The sequence below is a fragment of the Cyprinus carpio genome, chromosome A11 (assembly GCF_018340385.1).
Source record: "Cyprinus carpio isolate SPL01 chromosome A11, ASM1834038v1, whole genome shotgun sequence".
Taxonomy (NCBI): domain Eukaryota; kingdom Metazoa; phylum Chordata; class Actinopteri; order Cypriniformes; family Cyprinidae; genus Cyprinus; species Cyprinus carpio.
In genome coordinates, this window is record NC_056582.1 from 23398461 (window position 1) to 23423259 (window position 24799).

The window sequence follows — 24799 nt, forward strand, 5'->3', positions numbered from 1 at the left end:
ATGAATCGCCACACAACCAAACTGTTCCCTGTTAAAGCTCCACAGAGGCATCCCACACGAAGCATGGCATGAGAGGATAACTGCATTATCTAACTTCATCTGGACCACCTCCAGGATTGTTCACAAATACACCATATAACAGCCTGACGGAGAGCAGCGTGCAAACCTCAGATAGCGGCACATAACACGAGGTGTTGATTCAAAGCAAAGACTTAGAAATCAATGGCATTCATAAGACAGCTGCTCTGAGACAACATGGCAAAGCTGCATGCTGTGTGATATCCAAAAAACATAAGAACATAATGACCTGGAAAACATTCATTGATGACCACGGTTTAATCTGGACAAAAACAACCTCATATGTATATATAATGCATGAAAAAGGCAGTCGTGAGCGCTTACCTTATCAATAGCCAGTGGCAGTGGTGCCGGAACAACACTGGAACACAAAGACAGATTGTTAATGCTTGATGGAGAGATTGGGACGGATCTACTGACACGATGCATGAGGAAAGTTAGTTGTAAAATGTCTGCTAGCAGACTCACTCAAGTGATTCAACTTTGCACTGTTAATCTTTTACTGCCCTTTTAGACTTCAAACTATTAGCACACCGCTCGAGAGATGAGGCTTTGTGATACAGGTTGTGTTTCATTTACCTTTTTGCGTTTAACAATAAAACCTCTTAAATGTCACAGATGTACTCAAACACCTATCAGGGTTTTTTTATTTTTATTTTATTTATTTTTTTATCTATTTTGTATCAGTGTTCATTAACATTTTGAATTGTTTTAATATTGTTTTATATTTTTTTATATTTTTTTTTAGTTTAGTTTCTATCCATTTTTCATTTCAGTTTTATTTCTCAATGAGATACTGTTATAGCTTTTATGAATAACTAGTTTTTATAATAAATTATATTTATATTTAAATTATATTTTATATGAAATTAGTTATCACATTTAAGTTTATTTTAATCAATTATTGCTTTTTTGCCATTATTTTTTATCAATATATTCAAAATATTTATTTTAATTTTAGTTGTCATTGAAAAACTATTTCGTTTTTATTAGTATTATTATTAAAGTTTTTTTCAATTTTAAGCAATGCAAATGTTTTTTAGTTTGTTAACTCTAATAACCCTGGCACATCTCATCAAACTCTTACAGCCTTTGTAATATTACATAATGTAATATACAGCACTGCGATATGGCCAATAAAAAGAACAACAGTCGAAAACATATTAGGACATGAAATTCAGAGCTATTAATCTCAGACAGGCTATTTATCAAAACACAGATATCTGCTGACTGATTTCAGCTGTGTCCCTCCACATCAGCTCTCCAGCTGCCAAAGCTGCACTGAAACACAGTTTCTTTCACTTAAATGACACAAATAGGCTGTGGGTTCAAAAGGTCAGCGGTGATACCTGAGGACTTTGAGCTCTAGAGAGAATCCAGGCAGAAACAGAATATGAAATGCTGTCTGTCATTGGGACTTTGTGAAGGAAGTCTGACCAAATAGAGTCGGGGGAAATGGAGCAAATGAACTGATAAACTATAAACCCTGAAGAACTAGAAAAACATGCATAACAATGTCCCTTTATCCAACAAAACATTCTGATCAAACATTACAAAGGCTCTCCAAAACTTCAATCCAGGCTAAATATGATGATACAATAAACTTTGCATTAATATACATTAGGACAAAATACTGCAAACTTTACACAATATTTTGCCCAATAAAAAGCTTTTATAAAAAAATAAAATAAAATAAAAAATAAAACAATATTAAAATAATTACTTTCAAGTCAAATTAAAGTAATAATAAAACAAAATAAAAATAGAATAAAATAAAATAAAATGAAAAATAAAAGTCAAATGAAATAAAATAATTAAATTAATAAAACAAAATTAAAATGATTAAAAAATAAAATTAAAAGAAATTAAATTAAATAAAATAATAAAACAAGAAATTAATCATTCAAACATTAATCCACATCAGTAAAAAAAAAAAAAATAATAAAAATCAGCATGCGATCACTGTTCTGCCCGTGTTTAAAGAAACACAACTTAATGATTAAGTATATTAATTGTTAAATGACCAGCCTTAAAGCTATATTAAACACCAGTTATCCAGATGAGTGAATTATAAAACATGTAGAGAGAGGAATGAGGAGTAAATAGCTCAGGCCTCAACAACACACACCCATATAAAAACTTCCTGCTGGATTTAATTCACGTCAAGCATTTTTCCCCACACTTAGCCTACTGCGCCGGTCCCTTAAAAGCCTGCCGATCCCTGTTCTTGGAAAAGTCTCGTTACCTGAAGCGTAGGAAAAGCAGACTTTATAGTGCGACACCCGTCAGCGGAGCAGATTTCTGCTGGTCATCGCTTCTCTCTGTGGTCTTGATATTTTTCTTTCAGGCGCTTTGCTGAAGAACATGTGGTCATGCTCTCTTTAGCAGCTCGATAACATGGCAGGATCGTCGTCGCTTATGCAAAATCAAAACAGTGCAGTTCTGTCCGCTCCACACGGTCTGACAGCATCCACGCCTCTAACAGCGGTCAAAGTTTAAGAGCTCGTCATGTGATAGCTCCAGACTCTTCGGAAATAAAACACTCCAAAGTCCCTCAGAGCTCCGAACCCATCTGAAGAGCTTTCAGTTTTCAGTAAGAGCTGTGAAACTCAGGCGGGATAATAGTAGCAGAACCTGTTCCTCTGGCTGTCTAACCCTACGGCATCGGCTCAGTAACTTGTGCAATGAAACAAAACCGACGGGTTGGAGAGCATTCCAGCAGACATGGGGGAAGTTAGCACTTGTGGGATGTCCATAATAGTGATCCACAAATATCTTTATAAATGTGGTATATCTCATGTATCGCAAACAGAGGTTATATTTGGAACAGCATACTACCTTACTAATATCTGTGTAGTATATATTGTATGCATACTGTGCATAATGGACAAATTTGTAACAAATAAACTCAAGACATTTTTGATCAGCATGGATTAATCTAACAGCCTATCACACAATCACACAGCAGAAATAAATGTGATGATATTAATAGTAATAGATCTGCATGTTCTGTGTCTAGTGCTGTAGTTTCATCTACTACACAAACTCAAACATAAGTGACAGTGTTTCAACATCTGCATATGAGATATGAGTCACTTCAGCAGCTTTACACCATTTCATTTGAGAAAAAACTGTCAAATACATACACAAACTCAAAGACAGAAATATATTGGATACTAAAGTGTACTAAAATAATAATATTTGTAAGGAATATCACACAACTAAGATTTTGTTTTTCATTCTTGTTTCTGCAGCATGCCGTGTATTGTTGTTAATTATCATATCTCCATTTGATTACATTTTAAAAGACTGATTAAATTGTTAATCAATCTTGTAAAATCATTAAGTTTATTAATTTCATTAGACACAATTATTGACAGTAAATCTAAAAAATAAAACAGAATCCAGGCAAAATAAAATGGAAAAAACTATTTAAGGAAAAATAAAATGGATTTCATGGGGACCTAAATTAAAGTAGCTACTCTGTGGAGTTTAATTTTGAACAGACAAGCTCTGTTTAGATCAGGGATAGACACAACTGTCCTGGAGTGCCGCTTCCCTGCAGAGTTTAACTCTAACCCTAATCAAACACACCTTAACAAGCTAATCAAGGTCTTCAGGATTACTACGGCTACAGACAAGTGAGGGTTTTTTTCAGGGTTGGAGCTTGACTCTGCAGGACATCAGCACTCCAAGATCATGCATTAATCAGAAAGTAGTATTATATATATATTATATATATATATATATATATATATATATATATATATATATATATATATATATATATATATATATATAGATAGGTGTTTGGATGGATGGACTTATGTGTGTGTATACTTAAAAATATCTAGACATAATTTTATTTCCAATTCTTTAATTTGAAGTTCAGAACATTTTAGATATCAACATATTCCACTAGAGCATTGAGTAGCTTCAGGCTCAGTGTCTTGTGAGTGTGTGTTTATGTAAGACAGAGATGAGTCACAGTCCTGTTCCAAGCCTGCAGCCAACACACACACACACACACACACACACCATTGCTTGAGGTGGCTGTTTCAATATGGCAGTCATGGGCTCACTGATAATTCATGAAGACTTGCAGATATCAACAGAGCCACAACAAAAACTCTGAATTGGATTGAGAAGCATTTTATTATTTAAAACTACTGATTAAACCAATTAATGGGCCCTTTTTTTGTCCAATTATTGGCACTGGAAAAGCAGACAGAAAATGATCAACAACAGATTATTATTTACATTCTATTAAAAAAAAAAAAAAAAAAACTGATGACAGACATCACATATAAAGCTCATGATGAAAACAGCCATACCAATCCTTCAGCCATTGATAAACCAAATCAGTCACATATTAAAATATATATGGCCTCAGTTAGACTGCACTTCTGTGAACGTCAACTACAGTCAATCTGAACATATCTGATGTCTAAAATACAGCTATGAGGAGCAGTTTGGATCAGTAAGACTAAGACCGAAGTTGCAGCTGGTTAAGAAAATAAATGCTAAGATTCACCACTGGCTCAAAAAAGATTTAACAAAATAACAGCAAAACAGCTTTCATTTCAAAATCAGAGTCAAACAGGACTGTACAGAATAACTTATGCAGAAATTAAACAGGCCACAAGGAAACCAATAAAGCGTGATTGGCACATTGGAAATCCATTACATTTCCAATGAGTAAAGTGGAAACAATGTCCCACTTCGGGTTGTGGTGTTCTGCTGCAATCTGTGATCAATTATAGTGGGAAAGAAATCGAGTTCACCCAATGGAGGAAACGGGACATCTCCATCCAGTGCTTGACTTTCTCACCCTCCAGATGGAAAATAAAAACAATCAGCAGCGGCCCAGCCCTCGATGACGATCACATCGCTCTCGTTTCCCGTCCTTCAATAAATCAATCCATCCCTACTCACAGAGCAACAATGCAGATCTATCTGAAAGAGGCCAAACGGACAGCATCAAGTGGAAAGAGTGAAACTCTAAAAGGAGATCTCTTAAGCAGATGTCTTTTCTCGACAAGCTGGAAAGAATTTCAGCAGGCTAGTGGGACGTAACGCTTTCAGAGAAACGATTTTTCATGCTGCCTTTTTGACCTCAAACGGCAAGTAAAAGCCCTGACCGTAAGAGCATACAGCAATCCCTCGAATGCATCTTCTAATAAACAGAAGAGGGCACAGACACATGCCGCTAACCCCAAACATGCATCTCCACTGGCCTGGCTGGGCTCCAGAGGCAAGAGCTCAACAACTAGACGCGTGTGGCTTCTATAAATACATCCACAAGCTGGAAGTGAACATGCAACGGGGTCGAGAGCTCGGCCAAAGAGTGCCACTGACTTCATGGGACGCAATTGATTGCTGATGATTGCTGTACAGGCCGAGAGGATGAGAAAATAGGGAGTGGAGCGAACACAGCTGGGACAGTAGGCTTGTGCAACTGCAAATAACTCATAAAACAAGAAAATAATTTCTGCAGCACTAGCATCATCAACCTGCTTGTGACAAAAATGAGTTCATCTGAATAAATGAGGTGGGATAGGAAAAAATATTAAATTTTCACATACATACATACATACATACATACATACACACATATACAAGATACATATCAGACATCCCCACCATCAGGATAAGCTATTTTCATACATAAATATGACATAGGCCTGAAATTCTTCTACTAAAAGACAGTCAGACATCCCCACCATACAGAAAAACAAATATATATAACAAATAATTATCATATTAAATTGTAAAATTTGCATGAATAAGTGTATTGTACGTATTAGATTTTACATATTAATGAATTTATAATATTTATGTCAATTAATAATAAATAATAAACTGTATAAATATGCATATACTAAAGTAAATAAATATATTAGTATATTAATAATGTATTCATATATAGTATATTAATATATATTAATAATACAAACAGTACATTAATAGTGTAGTATATGTATTAAATTGTATAATTAATTAATTAATTAATTAATATATAGTATATTAATATATATATATTAATACAAATAGTACATATATAGTGTATTGAATTGTACAAAAATATAACTGAATTTACAGTATTTATTTATATGTATGAATTAATTATATATTATAAATTATATACATATAAATAATTAAGTAACTAACAGAAAATATTGCAAAATTTAATATGCAAGTGTTTTATATGTATTAATAAATTATGCATAGAACTGTGTGTGTGAGTGTGTGTGTGTGTGAGTGTGTGTATATAAATACATTAGTTCATGCAATTTATATATAATATTCAGTAAAACATTATAAATATGTTTTACTAATATACTTTATAATGAAATATTTGTATGAATATTTATGCATTTATCAAAAGGAATATAGACCATTTAAAAACAGTTTTAAACACACACACACACTATATCCATATATCCATATATATTATATCTATCCATATATATATATATATATATATATATATATATATATATATATATATATATATATATATACACACACACACAACTTTTATAAATAAATAAGTTAATATAAAAAACAAAAATCCATATAAATGCACTAGCTGACCTGCCTAACGGACTAGTCAATTATTAAACAACGAGTCAGGAATCCCTGAGCCAGTCCTAACAGAGAGGGGGTTCGAGTAAAGACATAAAGTTCAGTCATTAATGCATCGAGCCACAGGGTGGATTTAGAGACACAGTCGGCCAGCAGCCGAGACTCAAGGTGTGTGGTCCCTCATCCCTGCCAGTGTATATGGCTCTCTCTGCCATCTCCTCGTGCTCACATTGAGCGTCATCTTTATTCAGCGAGTACTTCCACGTTAAACGAGAGCCATAAAAATCTTTTAAAGCCCCAAAAACAGCACAGATGCCCACAGTACACACCTTGTTTCCACGTGAGTGTAGTGGAGAGCTGGAAGCTGCAAGGAAGCAGTCGGCACAAGAGCCATCTGCTTCACAGATGCCTTCCGTTAAACGATTTTTATAGCCCTGTGATACATGCACAGTCAAACATAGCATTCATACGGTGGTAGGGAATCCCTTCCGTCAACAAGACCATCAATATCCCTCTTCGTGAATATAAACACTAGCCGTGTCGAGCATCAGATTACTAACTACACGACCACCTGGCTCTGCAACCAGGATGGCAATACCTTTTAACTAAATGAAAAGAATGCAGGTGAATTGTGAAGCTGATACACTTGGCAGGCATATACCTAGATTTCAACGTAATAAAAGCTGTCTGGATTTGGTGACACTCCGACTAATGCTGTAGGAATGGAGCAGATGGAGGCGGATGAGACCCGCGAGACCCCTACGGAGCCTGTGCTTATCTCTCGTCTTTCAGTCTGATGTTCGTGCAGCATCACAAAAATCCAATCAAAAATCAATAACTGAATCACACATGAAATAAGCCCTTTTTTAAAATGTCTATATAGTTTATAAATTTTTTTTTAGTCTATATCAGTGTTTTTTTTTTTGTAGTTTTAGTACTTCAATGTAAACTAAATTAAAATATATATATATATTTTTAAAAATTTATATTATTTATTTATTTTTATTTATTTTATTTTTTATTAATACAATTCTTAATTATATAATTTAATTTAATAATTTAATAAATTAAAAGTAGTTTATTTTATTTATTTTATTTTATTTTATTTTATTTTATTTTATTTTATTTTATTTTTTATTTTTTATTTTTTATTTTTTATTTTATTTTTTATTTTATTTTATTTTATTTTATTTTATTTTATTTTATTTTATTTTATTTTATTTTATTAAGCTATCATAATCCTGGGATAAATACAATTCAAGAATCATGCAACAACCATAGAAAATAATCTAGACTCCTTTTTTAGTTTATAAAAACTAAACTACGTAAAAATGACATTAAACAACATTACAAAGACATTTATGTACATTTTTGTTCATTTTTATAAACAATGTTTTCTGTAAATTATTCTGATTTCTGTCTGTTTTCTGAAATTTTATTTTCTGTGGTAACAGACATAGATGCCGTCAATAGAGCTTACGCTGGATTTCATTTGAAGTATTCTTCTAAATAAATAGACTTTGCCTAAATAGAAAAACAGTATCATTGTGACGTGGTGAGATTATACATGTAAATACGCAATTTGCATTTGCTTAATAACCAAGAAATTGATCAAAAACGAAAAAAAATACAAAAACACAAAAAAAAAAACAAAAATATCATACCCTCCTAAAACCCCTCACACAAAACATTTCCACAAAAACACAAAAAACTAACAGCCCACGTGTCATTTCCTCTGAACAAGCACAGGCAAATGTTGTTTTGGTCAAGTGAATCAGTGGAATCAGCAGCTGTAAGCCTCAGCGCTCACAGATTTTATCACATTATGTGCATGTTTTTAGAAGTGATAAAGCTTGTATGCATAAGCTACCTTAAAGAATCTCTCACCAGGTTGAGCGAAGAATCGAAAGAAGCTATTTGGGAGATTAAACCGCCAAAAAGTATTAAATAATCTTTAAACAGGACTTACTCTGAACGCCGCCTAGCTTCCATGCCATCTGGTAAGAAGAGCTTGATGGTCGACACTATACACCCATGAGTGACTAAAAACAAGAGAAACATGAATTAGGGATGTATGACAAAAAAAATAAAATTAAAAAAATATTTTTTTCTTAACAAAAATCTTTTAAACAATGCTACAGGTTAACACAAACATGTACAGGCCATATGAGGCTGTCTAAGAATCTTACATGTCTTAAAAGAGTGTTTTATATATAAAAAAAAAAATATCCCGAGACTGATAAGTATTCCTGACGTTCTGATGAGACGCATCCAACTTGTGCTGCAGCAACCCAAAGATTTAAACACACAACACCCAAATGCGACAGGAACCAAGTTTCCAAAGAAAACTGGAATCTAATTTCAATACCTCACCAGTTAAAATACAGGTTTTCTTGTTCCTATGTACTTTCGTTTTGTTATGAAGTAATATTTGCCTTCATTCGTTCTAAAGGGTAAGTTACTTTGCATTTGTATGTGATTGTGAAAGTATCCCATTGCATGTACTTGAGTTACGACACATCCAGAGCAGCAACCAGCCAGAGCGCTTGGGTTTCAAAAGCCTGTCTCTGCATTACAGCATCTGACAAAAGTGCAGTATGCAATAAAGTAACAGGCTGCAAAATTAATAATATTAACTTTTTTGGTGCATTTAGAAATGCACATTTGACCGTTTCTTGAAATAGAATTAGGTTCACGTACGGTCACGAAAATTTTCAGTACGGGTTTTTCGGTTCGGTATGTGTACCAAACAAATACATCATTGTTTTAACAACTGCTCGAGCAGAACTTCATTGGAAACTTCCAGTTTTATATGTTGTTACTTTTGAATTATCTTTCAAATGATGTCCTTTTTTTTTTTCAGGAAATTCAAACGATGAATGTGGTCTTGGCGCTCTTTGATGTGATGCAAGCGCTGTATAAATGCCTCAGTTCAAACTGCAGCACAATCATCTCTTCCTCTTTACTACTAGTTTTAATGTGAAATAAACATGAATGAACATCTCACGCCTCATGTAATCGCTCAGTCATTGTTTCAACCGCGGAAAGACGGCAATAAAACAACTTGTAAACAAAATATCACATAGCATTTCAAACTAAGTCTAGACAAGAGCATTTCGCAAAACATTATATATACTCCTTATATATATATATATATATATATATATATATATATATATATATATATATATATATATATATATATATAATATATACCTACAGATACAGTATATATACAAATAACACAGTAACAACTACACAGTTATTTTATAATAAAATAATTTAAACTAAAATTTTATTTAATATATATAAAATACATAATATTCTATAAAATCGTAATATATTATATATAAAAAAAATATAAAAAAAAAATAAATAAAAATATTTTCATATTCAGAAAGGAACATTTACACATCCAGACTTGCATTACAGACAAACACATTATCGCTGCTAACACTGACAGGCTTTTCTCACCTTTCCGGGTGTTCTCCGTCACATCCACCCCAAACTGAATGATGTCACCGGAGAGCACCTCACAGGGAGGGCTCTCCTCCGACCCCCGGCTCAGACGCTGGCTGTTGATGAAGGTGCCATTGCTGCTCTTGGTGTCCTGGAGATAGAACTGAGAAGAGAGGAGAGACAAAAAGATTACCAATGCGTCAAATACAGCACTACACTGACGAGTGCGGAACAAATGTCCGAAAGACAGCAATGTTTAAAAAGAGGAAGTACTCGCAATGACCACGAGGTGAAACAATCAACAACATTTAATGCAGGGCAAAGAGTTTATAGAGGTCGACAGGTTCATTTTTACAATACAAGTTATAACACATTCTTAAGGCAACAACAAAACCTGTAATTTAACTAGACTGGTAAAATTATACACTTAATGCCTCAGTTTTGTTATTGTTAACAAAAACTAATAAAAATAATTTTAGCTAATTGAAAAAAAAAATTAAATAAATTACAAATAAATGAAAAACTTGAAAAAAGCACATAATAAAATTACTAAAACAAACTAAACTGAAATACAAAAATATAAAAGATTATTCAAATATCAATAAATAGTATAAAATTAGAACCGCTGCACGTTTAAGTGCTAAAACGACTAACAAATAAAAATTAACACTTTACAAAAATATTTAAAAAAAAAAAATTTTTAAATGCTTTGACTGCTGAAAATAACAAATACTGTCCTTTAGTGTTGACCAGCCAAGTTCTCGCCACATGATTGGTTTTGAGCTACACACATATTAAAAAACAGCCACCAACTGGCATTGAGCCGTCATGAATTGTAATTGTTTTGTGTACTTTGTTGAACTCCCTTCATTCAGAATGAATGGTGCTGAATTTCCTTGCTCAGCCGGATGAATAGACTCACTGTCAAACACAACTACAGTATGAGTGACATTCATTATTTCCACTCAACGCCAGCATCCCACATCACGCGTCACATGTGGGCACGCTGCTAACAGATTCTTCAGGTTAAGCCAGATGAAGAATGCGGTCTCCTTCAATGCACCCAGATCCAGGTAAGACCCACATACCTGACTTTGAGGAAACAGCTCATGCTGACAATGTTTAACAAGCATTTTACTTCACATTATGCTACTGATTGGCCATATGATCGAGCCAGAGTCACATCCTCCATCATAGCGGGAGTGAAATCCGATATCCGTGTTTGTCTTGCGTGTATTTTGGCATTGAGACTACATGATATTGTTGATGCATCTGTTCATAAGCAACCAGCTAAGCGATTAGCTCATGTGCATAAAGAATTAGGCCAGTTTTGATTCAGAAATACATATCTATCAAAGCCAGGCAGCAGAAACGTAATGCATGCAGAAGCAGATCTGCCTCTGGTTCACATAAGCTCAAGGTTTGATATGCCACATTTAGCAGGATGCTACCTACGGTGCTTCAACTTTCCTTAGTGACTTTAAAAAAAACAGAACTAGTAAGTGTACAAGCAAATGAGAAAAAAAAAATGGAGAAACATAAATGATACAGCATATTCCCTCCTATTTCCTCTTGCTAACAGTTGTGCTGACTGTATTCTGAGGTTACTGTGGTCGCAGATCTCTTGTTTTTCATTTGTTCGATTTTCTAAAAGCCCAAAATGTTAATGTCACTTATGCATAAGCAGGAACTGAGTAAACATGAGATTAATGAAACATGATGAAATTCGACAGGCAGCACTACATGATAGCGACATTATAAGCAACAAAAACAATAGCCTAATATTTTATACTTCAATTAGATATCAACAAACAATATCTACTGATATGTTAAGAATTATTTAATGAACATATAAATACATGTAATATTATAAAATACATCTGAATTAGTTCTACACTAATGCAGGGATTCCCAAACATGTTTGCCAGAAAAGCCCTTTATTTATGACAAAATATTTGCATCAAATACACCCTGAGATTTTGAGGCAATTAATATTTCAATAATTTAACAATGTTCTGGCTTCTCTGATGTTGGTTAATGGTCACATGGCATGCAGGTAAACGTAATATTCTATAGTAACTTTTATTTTGATTTTTTTTAATCTAAAATTAATATTTAAAAAATAATTATTTATAAACTGTAATTTATTTATTTACATATTAGGGCTGCATGATGTGGTCAAAAAATTATATTTTGTCATATATTAGTTTGAACTGGAATATGATAGAGATTTAAGCAAAAGACCACAACAACAACGCAATTATTTTATTACATTTACTAATTATAAAAAATAAGACAAAAATCTATTACTATTGTAATAATTCAACTGTAATTTAAAATCAAAATTTAGTATTTTATCATTTTATTTTTAGATGAACTTCAAACTACTTTTAAAACTGTTCTCTCATTTATTTTTCCACCAGCTTTACTTTATATTGTAAAATACTTCATGTGTGATTCCTAAACTATGATTATAAAGTCAAGTGGTAGCAGTTTAGAGAGGAACTTCTGCTCGCCTTCATTTATCAACAGCTGGTGCGTTAAATATTGATTAAATATGCTGGGACACATCACTAATGCACCTGCATGTGTCACAGTGACTGTCAAGTGGCTACTACACAGGGGGTGACGAGGGAACGAGTGAGCGAGAAACAGAGAGGGCTGATTTTTCTGTCAGGGACTTGCCCCCACATCCCATCGTCAAAGAGCACATTAGCATTCCCAAAGAGACCCGGCGCTGCCACCAGCCTTCTGCCTCTACTGGCCTCGAACACACATCTGACTTGAACTTATTCAGCACATCTCTAACAGGTGCAGTATTCCTGAGAAGAGCGTGAAGGTCATCATTCATCCTATAAGAAATCTCTTTATATTGTACCTAACTGAGTCCATGTGCAGACTGGAACTATTTTGAGTGCGGGTTTTATATAAGCTGTACAGAAGGCAGTATTACACTGTGCAAACAAGAGCAGAGAAGATTTGTGCAATTAACACTTCCAACACTGATAATTAAAATGAATCATGGGAAGGAAGGAGGTGGAACATCAACTTCAGTTCTGCTGGTAGAATGGTTTAAGCAAGACATTTCTACACTAGTTGGATGGTTACACCTGTTTACAGAGCTGTCAGATACAAGACAACTAATATAGTAATGAATGATCCTTTACTAAAATTAAAAATGAATGCAATATTAACAAATAAAATTAAGACGTCCTAATATTTGCAAAAAGTAGCCTTCAACTATTTCTCAAAATAAACATTTTTACAAGTAATTACTTAAGTCAATAGTTTTGATATTCAATGTCTCCAAACACCGCAATCATAAACGATGTTCATATCATCCAAATCCTATTTTCCAACATATCCCATTCAAACATATAGTTTCATATTATATAAACAGGAAAAACACATTCACAAACGCTAAAATATAAAAACGAGGTTGGTTGTTAATGTTGTCTGTTATTTTTGTTAACTAAAACTAAAATCATTAAAAAAAAAAATCTTTACTTCAAATAAAATAAACATTAACTGCAAATAAAATACAGATTTAAAAAAATAAACAATTTTAAGCTAGTTGCAAAGGCAACATTTTTCATTTTAATTTAGTTTAGCTAAATCAGTTCTTCTCTTTTCTAGTAAAAATAGTATAAAAGCTCACATCATACTGTCTGTGTTAAGGCCTGTTCACACCAAGAACAATAACTATAAAGATAACGATATAAGCGTCCACACCAGCGAACGATATCTTCTCTTTATTCTAAGCGCACGCTCGTCTGCCGCTTTAAATTCTCAAGCTCGTTACAGCACGATGGATTCTGATTGGCTTTCAATTTTTTATCGTTCATCAGCTGAAAAAAAAAATCGTTTTGAAAGTGATTCCAACGATATCTTTTTTTTTGTCTTTATCGCTATAGTTGTGGTGTGGACTCTGCTGTTCTTTAATACCGAAAACGATTTTTAGAACTATATCTTTATCGTTATCTTTATAGTTATCGTCCTTGGTGTGGACGGGCCTTTAGTCTCCCTTGGTCATATCAGACAAATGCCATGAGATTTATTCAATGAGAACAGGTCTGAAAGCCAACGCTGAGATCTTGAAGGAATGCAGAGTTTAAGCTTCAAAAGCAAGTCTAAACCTAAATCACTCCTACCTGAAAAGAGCTCCATCCAGGGATGGAAAACAAACGGCTATAGCAAAGACACTAACCCAGTAAGCTTGGTTACAGCAGGTCAGGCAATAAAGTACCCTTAACCTCAATCCTCAAGAACCAGGCACATCAATAAGAACCTGGAAAGCTTAAATCTTCTCATTCATGCAGGAAATGTGATGCATGTAAACCAGGGCTCTGAACCGGTTCAAGGAACGAAAACGAAAACGAATGAAATTTTGACAGGAACAGAACCAGAAACTGAAACTTAATCAAATTTTATAGTTCCGAACAGAATCGGAAATTTGAAATGGCCATTAACCGGTTAATAACGTTATTTTATCATTCCATTTAATATTTGAAATTTGCTCTCAACCAATCACCAATTCCAGTAGTACTACGCAAATGTGACGCTGAAGCCAACGAGTGAAAGTCCACTCAGCTGTGAACTCATCATAGTTAAGTCGCAATGGCAATGCACCGCCCTTAGAGTTTATCTGAGGATAGTGTGAGATGAATTCAACAGACCAAACGCACCTGAATGGAGAAAACACAAAAACTAGAGGCTTAGATAAAAAGGAATATAGGCATATACACTAAATATATTTCATTTAAATCATATTGACAGATTAATGAAACGAAAGAAGAAAATTGCTAAATTACGGTTCATTGTGACACGTTGCAAAGTTTTCGAAAAGGAAAACGAAACAGCAGAGAGTAGTTTTCTTTAATTTGAAAAAGCTTTACAGTTTTAATAATTTTGCAAAAGCTTGACAGCTTTAAATAATGTCTTGCTTCTGTATAACCATATGACCATCGCGCAGACACAATACATGCACACACAAGATAATTTTGCTATATTGAAGCCTGTTCATTATTAAAATAAAATACAGTTAAAGAAACAAATAAAAAGTTACACTGCTCCTTTGAACAAAATTTGTTGCGTTCAGCGTGACCGCGCCTCACTGTGCTGATATAGCCGATGTGAAGGATGATGTTTTATGTCGATGAAAGTACAAATACTATATAATAAATAATATTTTAGCATCCAGATACGTCGGCAATATGGAAACATTTGGATTCGTGCCGAATAAGAGGTGGTCATCAGCTTCACCTTAAATTAAATTGTTTTTGGATTGACGTTTTTATAGCCTAAACTTTAGAGGATTTGTTTTTATAATGTTTGTTAACATTTTGCTTTAGCCTACAGGCATTTTAGCCTTTATTTTGAAAAGTAATAGGGCTAATAAAATGTGACGTGAGCCGTGACTTATGGTTTTTTTTCACTCTCAAAACGCAATCTTATACAAGTCTTTTTTTAACAATGCAGCAAACATTTTTAAATATCTTAAAAATACTTTGAGGTCTTTAAAGTGTTGATAGATTTTTTTTTGTAGCCTACATTTGGCCAAAATTTAGAAAAGATGATGCTGTATTGGCTGTGACTAAGCGCAGAGAGAGTGATCTCTCTTTTTTCCTTTTCTTTTTGAGTAAAGAAAACGTTGTACTTTATTATTATTATTATTATTATTAGGCAAATTATAGGCAAAGAAAATTGTTTTATAATAAACAGAGGTCATAATATCAGAGGAACGCAGGAAAAGAAACGTTAAAATATCGATTCTGCTCGGAGTGAACCGATTGGATTTTTTTTCCGTTTTCAAGCCCTGATGTAAACACTACTTTAACACAGTAAACAAATGTAAAACTGCTTGCAAGTAAACCTGAATGAAGGAAAATTTCTTAGTTTACGCAGCAAAAACAATCTTACTATAAACCGATAAAGTGGCAGTGTTCTCGGAAAGTTCGATCAGACCCAGCGGAGATTTAAAATTCGCTACCGGCTACAGAACGACTCAAACCTAAGTGTGGTTTAAGATTTCAAAAGGCTTTTAGTCAGAAGAAAATAGACAATATATTGACAATTTAAAATGACAAGGACAGGTGAAGTTTATTCATTTTAGTCCATTTTACGCTAAAATCATTAACTAAAATGAACTAAATGCTGTAACAGCAAACTTTAACCAAATATAAACTAAAACTAAAAAAAATACTATGAAAGCTCTAAGAACTTAATAAAAAACATGTTTATTCCATTAAAGTCTTCCATCATTAGCTTTTCAAAACACCAGAGCGAAGGCACAGACCTGGATGGAAGCCCATTCATTGAACTACTTTCACTGTCTTAATGGAGTGGAATAACATTTACATTTAATCATTTAGCAGACACTTATAAAAAGTGAACATCAAGCAAGCAATCTGTCAAAAGAATCAGCATCTAAAATAAAAGTATAAACTAGATTAGTACAAAAAGCAACAGCAGATGCAGAAAACAGGGAATGAGAGAGGGATTTTTAATGAGCAGGCATAATACTTTTGTATATGGTTCAAAGACGAAAAAGTGTTTAAGCATAAAAAAAAAAAAAGTGTAATACTGCTTTAAACTGTTGTAGTTTTTCCCCCCAAAAAATGCAAAAAGTTTTCTGTTTTATTTAATTGCAATTTAGTTTTTGTTTTTCTGAGCAAAAAATAAATATCATACATTTTCCCCCTGATTTAAAGAAGACACCCAGTAAAATGTCATTCAGTGTAACAATCTTGTCAGGCATATTTAACAACAAAAATCAATTTATGACATAATAAAAAGACTAATTACTTTCACCCCAAATACTAATGAGTTGTAATTTGACATTTTTAACATTTGCCACTATCCTAGGTTTTGCCCATTCATCAGTAAGTATTTTTTACTAATTTAAAACACAATAAAATTTAGTATGCTCCATTATTCTTTTAGATATTTTAATATGTACACATCAGAATAAGCACGATGTTTAAATTTTTACATCAATATTGTGTTACACTGAATAACAATGGAACATCATTTCAACCACATCTTGATATTTTATTCTCCAAAAACTTATTTGAAACCTTAAAAGTAGACACTTTAGTTTCATTTAATCTGCTTTCTATGGACACAAAATCACTTTTGTACATTTCTTTTGATGTGGACATCTTAACGTCTTTGACCCATATGGTTGTGAATTTGTTAAATGCAGCAGTTTCTTAAAAGATGTTATGGTCTTAGCAGATCGGGTGGAGGCTGGCAGCTGATTCCACCAGAGAAGAGCGGAGAGGGTGAAAGTCCTGGAAACTGACTTTCTGCTTAATTGCAAAGGAATGACCAGGCAGCTACATCTACAAACATCAAGCATATTTCATGCTCAGTTATGTGAGGTCAGAGATATAACAGTACAAGAAGCTGCCTAGCTACATCGAAAAGTCAGGAAAATAGAATACTAATACTAAGGGCTTGATCCTCATGGAAGATATATGCCCAGTAAATAGCACAAGTTTAAACAGGAATTGATATAAAAGCTACAAATAAGGAGACCACTGAGAGCGTGTTTACAGTTACTAAGAAACCAAATTAAGTATGTAGGGATTTTAGTGATCACCAGCAAAGGGCTTGGAAGAAAACATGAGGATTTGTAAAATAAATGCAGTGTAGTTTCTTAAAATAGGGCTTGATACGTGTTTGAAATATGAAATGTAGTTTGAGCGTCCTATCTGCATTCCAATGAATTAACAGGGTGGATAAAGTGGACTCGGTTTTAAGATTACAGCACTGAAGAAGTATGTCAGAGCTTTCTGTGGTGTTGGAAACTTCACATTTAAGAGAGCATGGATTTACATAGATAACATATGATCCAATTAAGATGTCTCACATTTAATATCATTAATTCTGTTGACAAGATCTCATTAGATAACAGCGCTCGCACATTTTTCCAAATAGAACCCAATGATTTGTTACGAGTTGTCTGTGGCATTGTACGTGCCTGCAAATATTACACAACTGCAGCTGAGATTTGATATTTCTATGAGAGCAGTCTGAAATATTAGAAAGCCTTGCTGAAACAGGACACTACATCATGTATGCCGGTCAATGAAACAAATTAATATCTGCGACTAATACTGTGAATGAGCTAGTTCACTACATGCTGAGAGTGTACTTTCAACTCCAAGACATGCATATATATAACATCAGTATTTTCGGACATGTAGCAGGCCGATGAGAAGAGAGACAGCGTCCTGTACAGCTGCTCGAGATCTAGGGTGTGGGTCGCCCCGCAGTGCACTGGGTGAATTTATATCAGAAAGGAGGGGGCTCTGGAAGCTAAAGTCAGCTGCTAGCCAGTTGTCCCCATATTGGAGCTGCCTATAATAACCAGGGGTGCACATAAGTGGTCCGCAGGTCCGCATGCATGACCAAAATAAGAAATGCACTGTGTAAATTATGTCAGCGTGCGTTTGCATACTGACATGGTTGACAGCTGTTAATGCACAATTACCATTTAAGATTGACAAACTGTACCGTATGAGATTTCTATTTAAACTGAAACCATAAATCTAGGCTGACGTTTTCAAAGCACAATGCAAAACTGTGACGTTTCATTCAATGACATTCTACAATGGGCAGCGCCAAACCCGGAAGCGCATATACTTACTTGCCAGCAACCCGCCAAAATAAAAGCTTGCTGATTTTAAGTTTGAAAATGAAAAATTTTAATAATTCAAGTTAAAAATAATAATTAAGGTTCAAATTAAAATAACAACAATACAAATAATCAAATATTAGCATTTTATTTGTAAGTTTACTATACAATAATTGTATTTGTATTTAATTCTCCCTTTTTATTTCAAAATAAAATAGTATCATCACACTTTATTATTCAGTTTATTATTTTATATATATATATATATATATATATATATATATATATATATATATATATATATATATTATATATATATATATATATATATATATATATATAAATTATTTTTTATAGTTATATTTGATGGATATTGTCACTATTATTAATTAATTTTTTATAGTTATATTTGATGGGTCACACCATGTGGCGCAGTGTGAGGACCAAACCAAATCTCATATGAGAACCAGGCTGAAAACTTATGTGCCCCCATGATAACAACAACAAACTGTAAAAACGGGGTGCAAATGGCATCAGACTATTTTAAGACTCAACAACAGAACTCACACTTTGACAGAAAATATGCAACAGCCTGCAGCTAAAAATGCTAAATGCAGATGATCAGCAACACCATAGACACTTGAAGAGAAACAGAAAAATTTATGAAAGCTGTAAGAGACTTAAGAAACAACAGAACAGTAGATATCTCTCATGCACAACCACAAACAGCAGCAAAAAGTAAAATGTTTTTATTATGAGACATACTACATATATGTAGGACCAATAAAATTATTTTTTCTAGTTAATAGCTTAAATGAAAATACCAATTTTTCCAAGCAATAAATAAATAAGTGATATTAGACCCACATCACATCACATGGGTGAACTCTTCTCTGCTGTTTCCATGGCATCAGATAAAGACAACTTTGAAACAGATCACAAGGAGGGACAATACTACAAATGTAAACAACCTAATCATAATGCATGAACAGATTCAAATTCACAATATGACTAGCTGATATTTCTAGAACTGCCAGGTAGAACTCAGAAGTCATTCTAAGAGCTCTTTTTAGTTTCGACTTTGAGCAGGTGATAATATTCACATTTTGATATTAGTATTTACGTACTGATATACTAAGCATCACCTAAAACTAATAAACCTAGTGATATACGAATACCAAGATAACAGACTGTCCAGAACTCTTGTGACTGTCCATACCGATCTACACCTAACTCTTGCATTGTCATGATGCCGATGTATGTATAGTGGGATCAGGGCTCCAGACTAACATTTGAGAGCAGTGGCACCAGCGGCACTAAGTTCTACAGATGGTGGCGCCAGGAGCAGATTTGGTAGCACTGGGGGTGGTGTGTAGGGGTATTCTAAATAAACACCATTTAATCATAAAATTGCTATTGTTTTGCATTAATAAATGCTGTTACTAATCACATTTCATGCTCATTTATTGTTTATTGTTTATACAGATTTGACAGTAAAGAACTAAGCTTGAGTTAAGATGCATACAAAATTTACTTTTATTAACAAGAGTAACAGGTGCAAAATCTACTTTTTATATACAGAATATTTATATATTCCACTTTTATTAAATGTACCATTATTCTTTTAGCATATGGAACTGAACAAGTTCAGTGATTATGTGTGATTTAGCAGCAGATTGAAAACAAGGTTGACTTTTCTTACTTCACACACAAAAGAAGTGTAAAATTCTGACAATCTGATTTCTTGATGATTTGATATTTTATAACAGTGATTTTATAATTTTTTAAATATAGAGAAAAGGCATAAATTAATGACTAATAAGTCAATAAGTGCTCCTCTGTTGCTGTCTACTGGTTATAATTGTGATTTGATGTATTTTTTAAATTTTACACAAGTGTTTGTTTACCATAAAGTATATTTTGTTCATTCCATTAAAAATAACATTCAAACTAAATCATTTTAGAGCTTTAAAGTGCTGGAAACAGTTGTGGAAATGCTTGAAAGTCATTGAAAAGTGCTTGAATTTCTCTCTCAAAAGGTTGTACAAACCCTGAAATGAATGATGTAATGCATTCGACTATTTCTACCACAACACCATGGTTACAGTTAAGGTTACCGCTTCTTATGTCAGCACTGTTTATAACAGAGATTTCTGTACAGGATTTGAATGCTTCTCAGTAAATCTCGCAGCAACTTTAACATTGTGCAACGAATTCAAACGCTTCTCACTGGATCTCGCAGCAATGTGTCACGACAGTGTCACGAAATCAACTTTGGCTCCCGAGTAAAGCCGTTCTGAGTTCAGACAAGTTTATTTGTGTCGCGGTCCGAGCTGAGAAACGGTCTGTTGCATCTGAGAGACATCAAACGGCAAAACGAAACGAAAGCTAAATTAAACCGCGATACGTTTCAGCTGCGCAGCACAGTTTAGTTTGGCTTTCGTTTGCCATTTGATGTTTCTCAAATGCAACAGAAATGGCAGCGGTAGTTGGGCAATGCAGCAGACGCACCAGTGCGACCACTTACAAAAATTAGTCGCACCGGCAGAAAAAGTCGCAGTCTGGAGCCCTGTGTATCATTGTACGTCGCAATGCTTACATGTTCAAAATGATTTTACATGATCAAATGGATCTTAGAAATGGCCCTCAATCACAAAAGTGGTGAGAGTATTTAGACTTGGAGAAAGCATCGTTATTAGAGATGTAATAATTAACCGCGAGCCGGTTGAAAATCGATTCAATTATGTGACGATTCAAATCGGCTGAGATGCCAAACAAATTGCGATACAATTGGAGTAGGAGTTTATATGAATGTATCTCTGAGGGGAACTGACTATCTTTAGAAAAGTTTACGTGGTATTTTCTTTTCATCTTGTCTCTGAACAATGCATATTAAAGTAGTGTTTATAAGCGCAGCACTGCTTTGTTTACAAAGAAATACTGTAACCCAAGAAACACTGTATCATTGCTGTTCATAAGCACCATCTGCTGTCAGAGAGTGAATCTGCGTCTCATTCAGCTCGTCTGCTGTTTCGTTCAGATATGTTTTATGTAGTATAGTTTCATAAAACTAAAGCCAGACCATTCTGTTTCTGCTTCAAATTTCAAAATTCTACAATCTAATTTAGATTAAAAACTACTCATGCTGCATGTATGATTAAAGTCCAGTGGTTGCCTCTAATTTTAAATGGAAAGAGCACAGACAAAGCCTTAGTTTGTTCATATTAAGAAATGTATTTTATTTGTGTAACTTGCTTCATTCAGGGTTTGTTTTAAAATTTCAATTTAGTTTTGTTAGATTTCAATTTCACAATAAAACGTGCAGCAATAGCCTAACAAAACATCACCTTTACATTTAATGTAAAATGTTTTCTCATTTTGAAAAAATAAACAGAAAAAAAATCTAATTGTGAAATCAAAATTGAATTGTGAGTTGAGGTAATCGTTACATCCCTAATTGTTATGGATAATGGACTCATATTTTGGCCAGAAGTGACAGTTTAAATTTAAAATGCCTCCGTTTTTTTCTTACAAACACAAATTTTCACTTCTCAAGACATTAACTGATGGACTGGAGTGGTGAGGATTACTTGTGGATTATTGTGATGTTTTTATCAGCTGTTTGGACTCTCATTCTGACGGCACCCATTCACTGCAGAGCATCCATTGCTGAGCAAGTTATGGAATGCTACATTTCTCCAAATCTGTTCTGATGAAAAAACAAACTCATTTTCATCTCGGATCGCCTGGGGGTACTTACTTCGTCCGCAGTAAACAGAATATACATATATAATCACTACAGTCAGTAAATTGATCTGAATGGGACCGAATGCTTCTCTGCAGAAGATTCAGATTGCATGTACAAAACACATTAAACAGGAACAAGCCAAAAAACTAATTCTATCTGATATTGTATGAGTCTGGTACAGTGTATCCATGCATTCCACATTAGGGCTTACAAACATTCAGGCTGAGTCATTTATTGATCAGCCTTTAATTGAATGCAACACAATACAAGGAGATCAAAGCAAACCTGGGCATTCACAAATAATTCCAATCCTGAAGGAAACATAATGAGAAGTGAATCACATTAATTAAAAAATGGTCTGACTAGAGCACAGATGAGAGTCATCAGGACAGCATATCCTGGAAACACACTGGCTTCATTCTCATGGGTGTCATTTTGCAAAATCCATTAGAAGAAATCGTAGTGTCAGACCTGCAAGCAGTCATCCAGACACTATATTAGCGGCCGTGCGGCTTTGATTGATGTCTATAAATACAGACGACATTCTCAGGCACACAGTTGCAATTGCCACCTTTTCAGCAATGCCCACATTTGTAGTACATAGCCTCACAAAGCCAGTGGACAGGTGGTGACATTGGCATCGTTTCACATTATGCCAACTATTGGCTGGCCCATTTTAGGTAGCTTCATCTTGGCACATCTTTCTAACAGAAACTGTGCCAACAGGAGCAAAGTCTCTTCAGGTCATCACTGGACTGTCCTATGTGGACAACCAGTCGCAGAGAGGAAATGGACAGTATTAGATTTTCAATCTTTACACTGTCAATAACAAGAAGCAGCTAGCAGCTGATAAAATCTAAGCAATTTAGACTGAGCAGTTAAAGGAACATTTCATCCAAAGGTGAAAATTTGCTGTAGATTAAAATCCAAGATGTAGAGGAGTTTGTTTGTTCATCAGAATAGATTTAGAGAAATGTAGCATTACATCACTTGCTCAGCAATGGATCTTCTGCAGTGAATGGGTGCCGTCAGAATGAATACAGTTTATGCATTCAGCAAATTAATTTTGGTGTTAGGCGATGGCACACAAAAATATTTGGTTTCTTGTTGGGAAACCAAATACTAAAAAGGCGATCTGGAGCCATCTCCATTCATGCGTTTGTACAAGTGTCTTCAAGTTCCCATGATCGCAAATGCCTGGCTGGTCACGTTTGGTGATGCTTTCTCCAAACGACACAGCGATAAATGAAAGATGTTAACAAGAAATGTGGCAACAATTCCTATTTCAAACAGAGCGCGTGCAGACGAGGAGTTAATGCGCCCGCTTGCTTCCGTATTTTGTTGTATCACACAGCGCCACTCGTGTCCGGTATACAGGGTGTATTTAACTTTCTTATTTAGGCTACTTTCTTGTTTAACAGTATTATTTCTTTGATATTATTATACATAAATATAAATGTATCAACTGTAAGTTGAATCGTTTCACCCCTGGAACGGTTCGACTTAACGGTTTGTATCACGGTTTCTGAAGGGTTAATCGCCTCACCTGGTTTTGTAGCGAGCAGCACTCCCTTAATTCAAACACCACACCTTAATCTACATGACTGCAGTTAGCAACCATAGCTGCAATTATTTCACAACTGCAGAGAAATTATTCCCCAGAGTGATGGCAAAACTTCAGTGCATCAAATACTTCCTCTTTAAAGGCACAGCGCCAATCGTACAGTAAACCTCTTTATGCATGCAAACTGTACTAACAACAAATAAAGAGATCCTTATGCCACCCAAAACCTCAAAACAAAAGAAAACCACTAAAGCAACCGTAAGACTGCCTAAGGGAGAAAACAAGTTTTGATCCAATACAATGTGCACTTGCACTCTCAAAATGTGTCATCTTAAATTAGAACTCAGTGAATCACTAGCATTAAACCAAAACTCACAATAGCACATTCCTGGATAATACGGCGTGGTGGAATATGTTCTGCTGCTTTCAACAGGATTATTTTACACTTTCATTCACACATGATGTTGTGAAAGCAGAGCCACACTAATGCATGTACCTGGCAGCTAAAAACCATGGACATCCGATTTCACATGCCAGACCAGAATTACGAGCTGTCATTTTCAGCATCAACACATGGAGCATAGAAATGCCACAGCAATATTTCACTCCTGTTTAACAGGCACAGCAATGTCATGTGTGGAAGTCTCAAACTGTTCATGTGCTGCTATAAAAATGCTCTGTCACCTTTCACGAGAGATGCAACCCTGCGACTAAATCTTCA

At 34.3% G+C, this 24799-nt stretch overlaps 1 protein-coding gene across 6 annotated transcripts in view; it reads right to left on the reverse strand.

Annotated features, from left to right (window-relative positions):
* Positions 1–24799, reverse strand: part of LOC109098628 (sarcolemmal membrane-associated protein-like) — a 54861-nt gene that overhangs the window by 26863 nt on the left and 3199 nt on the right. For 5 of the 6 annotated variants that reach the window (XM_042766882.1, XM_042766878.1, XM_042766880.1 and 2 more), the window contains exons 2-4: positions 10141–10288; positions 8636–8708; positions 403–439 (exon numbers count right to left, since the gene is read on the reverse strand). In XM_042766882.1, the coding sequence (XP_042622816.1) occupies positions 403–439; positions 8636–8708; positions 10141–10288 (258 nt within the window). Of the gene's footprint in view, positions 1–402; positions 440–2323; positions 2748–8635; positions 8709–10140; positions 10289–24799 lie in introns of those variants that run through there. The other variant, XM_042766883.1, reaches the window with a different exon arrangement.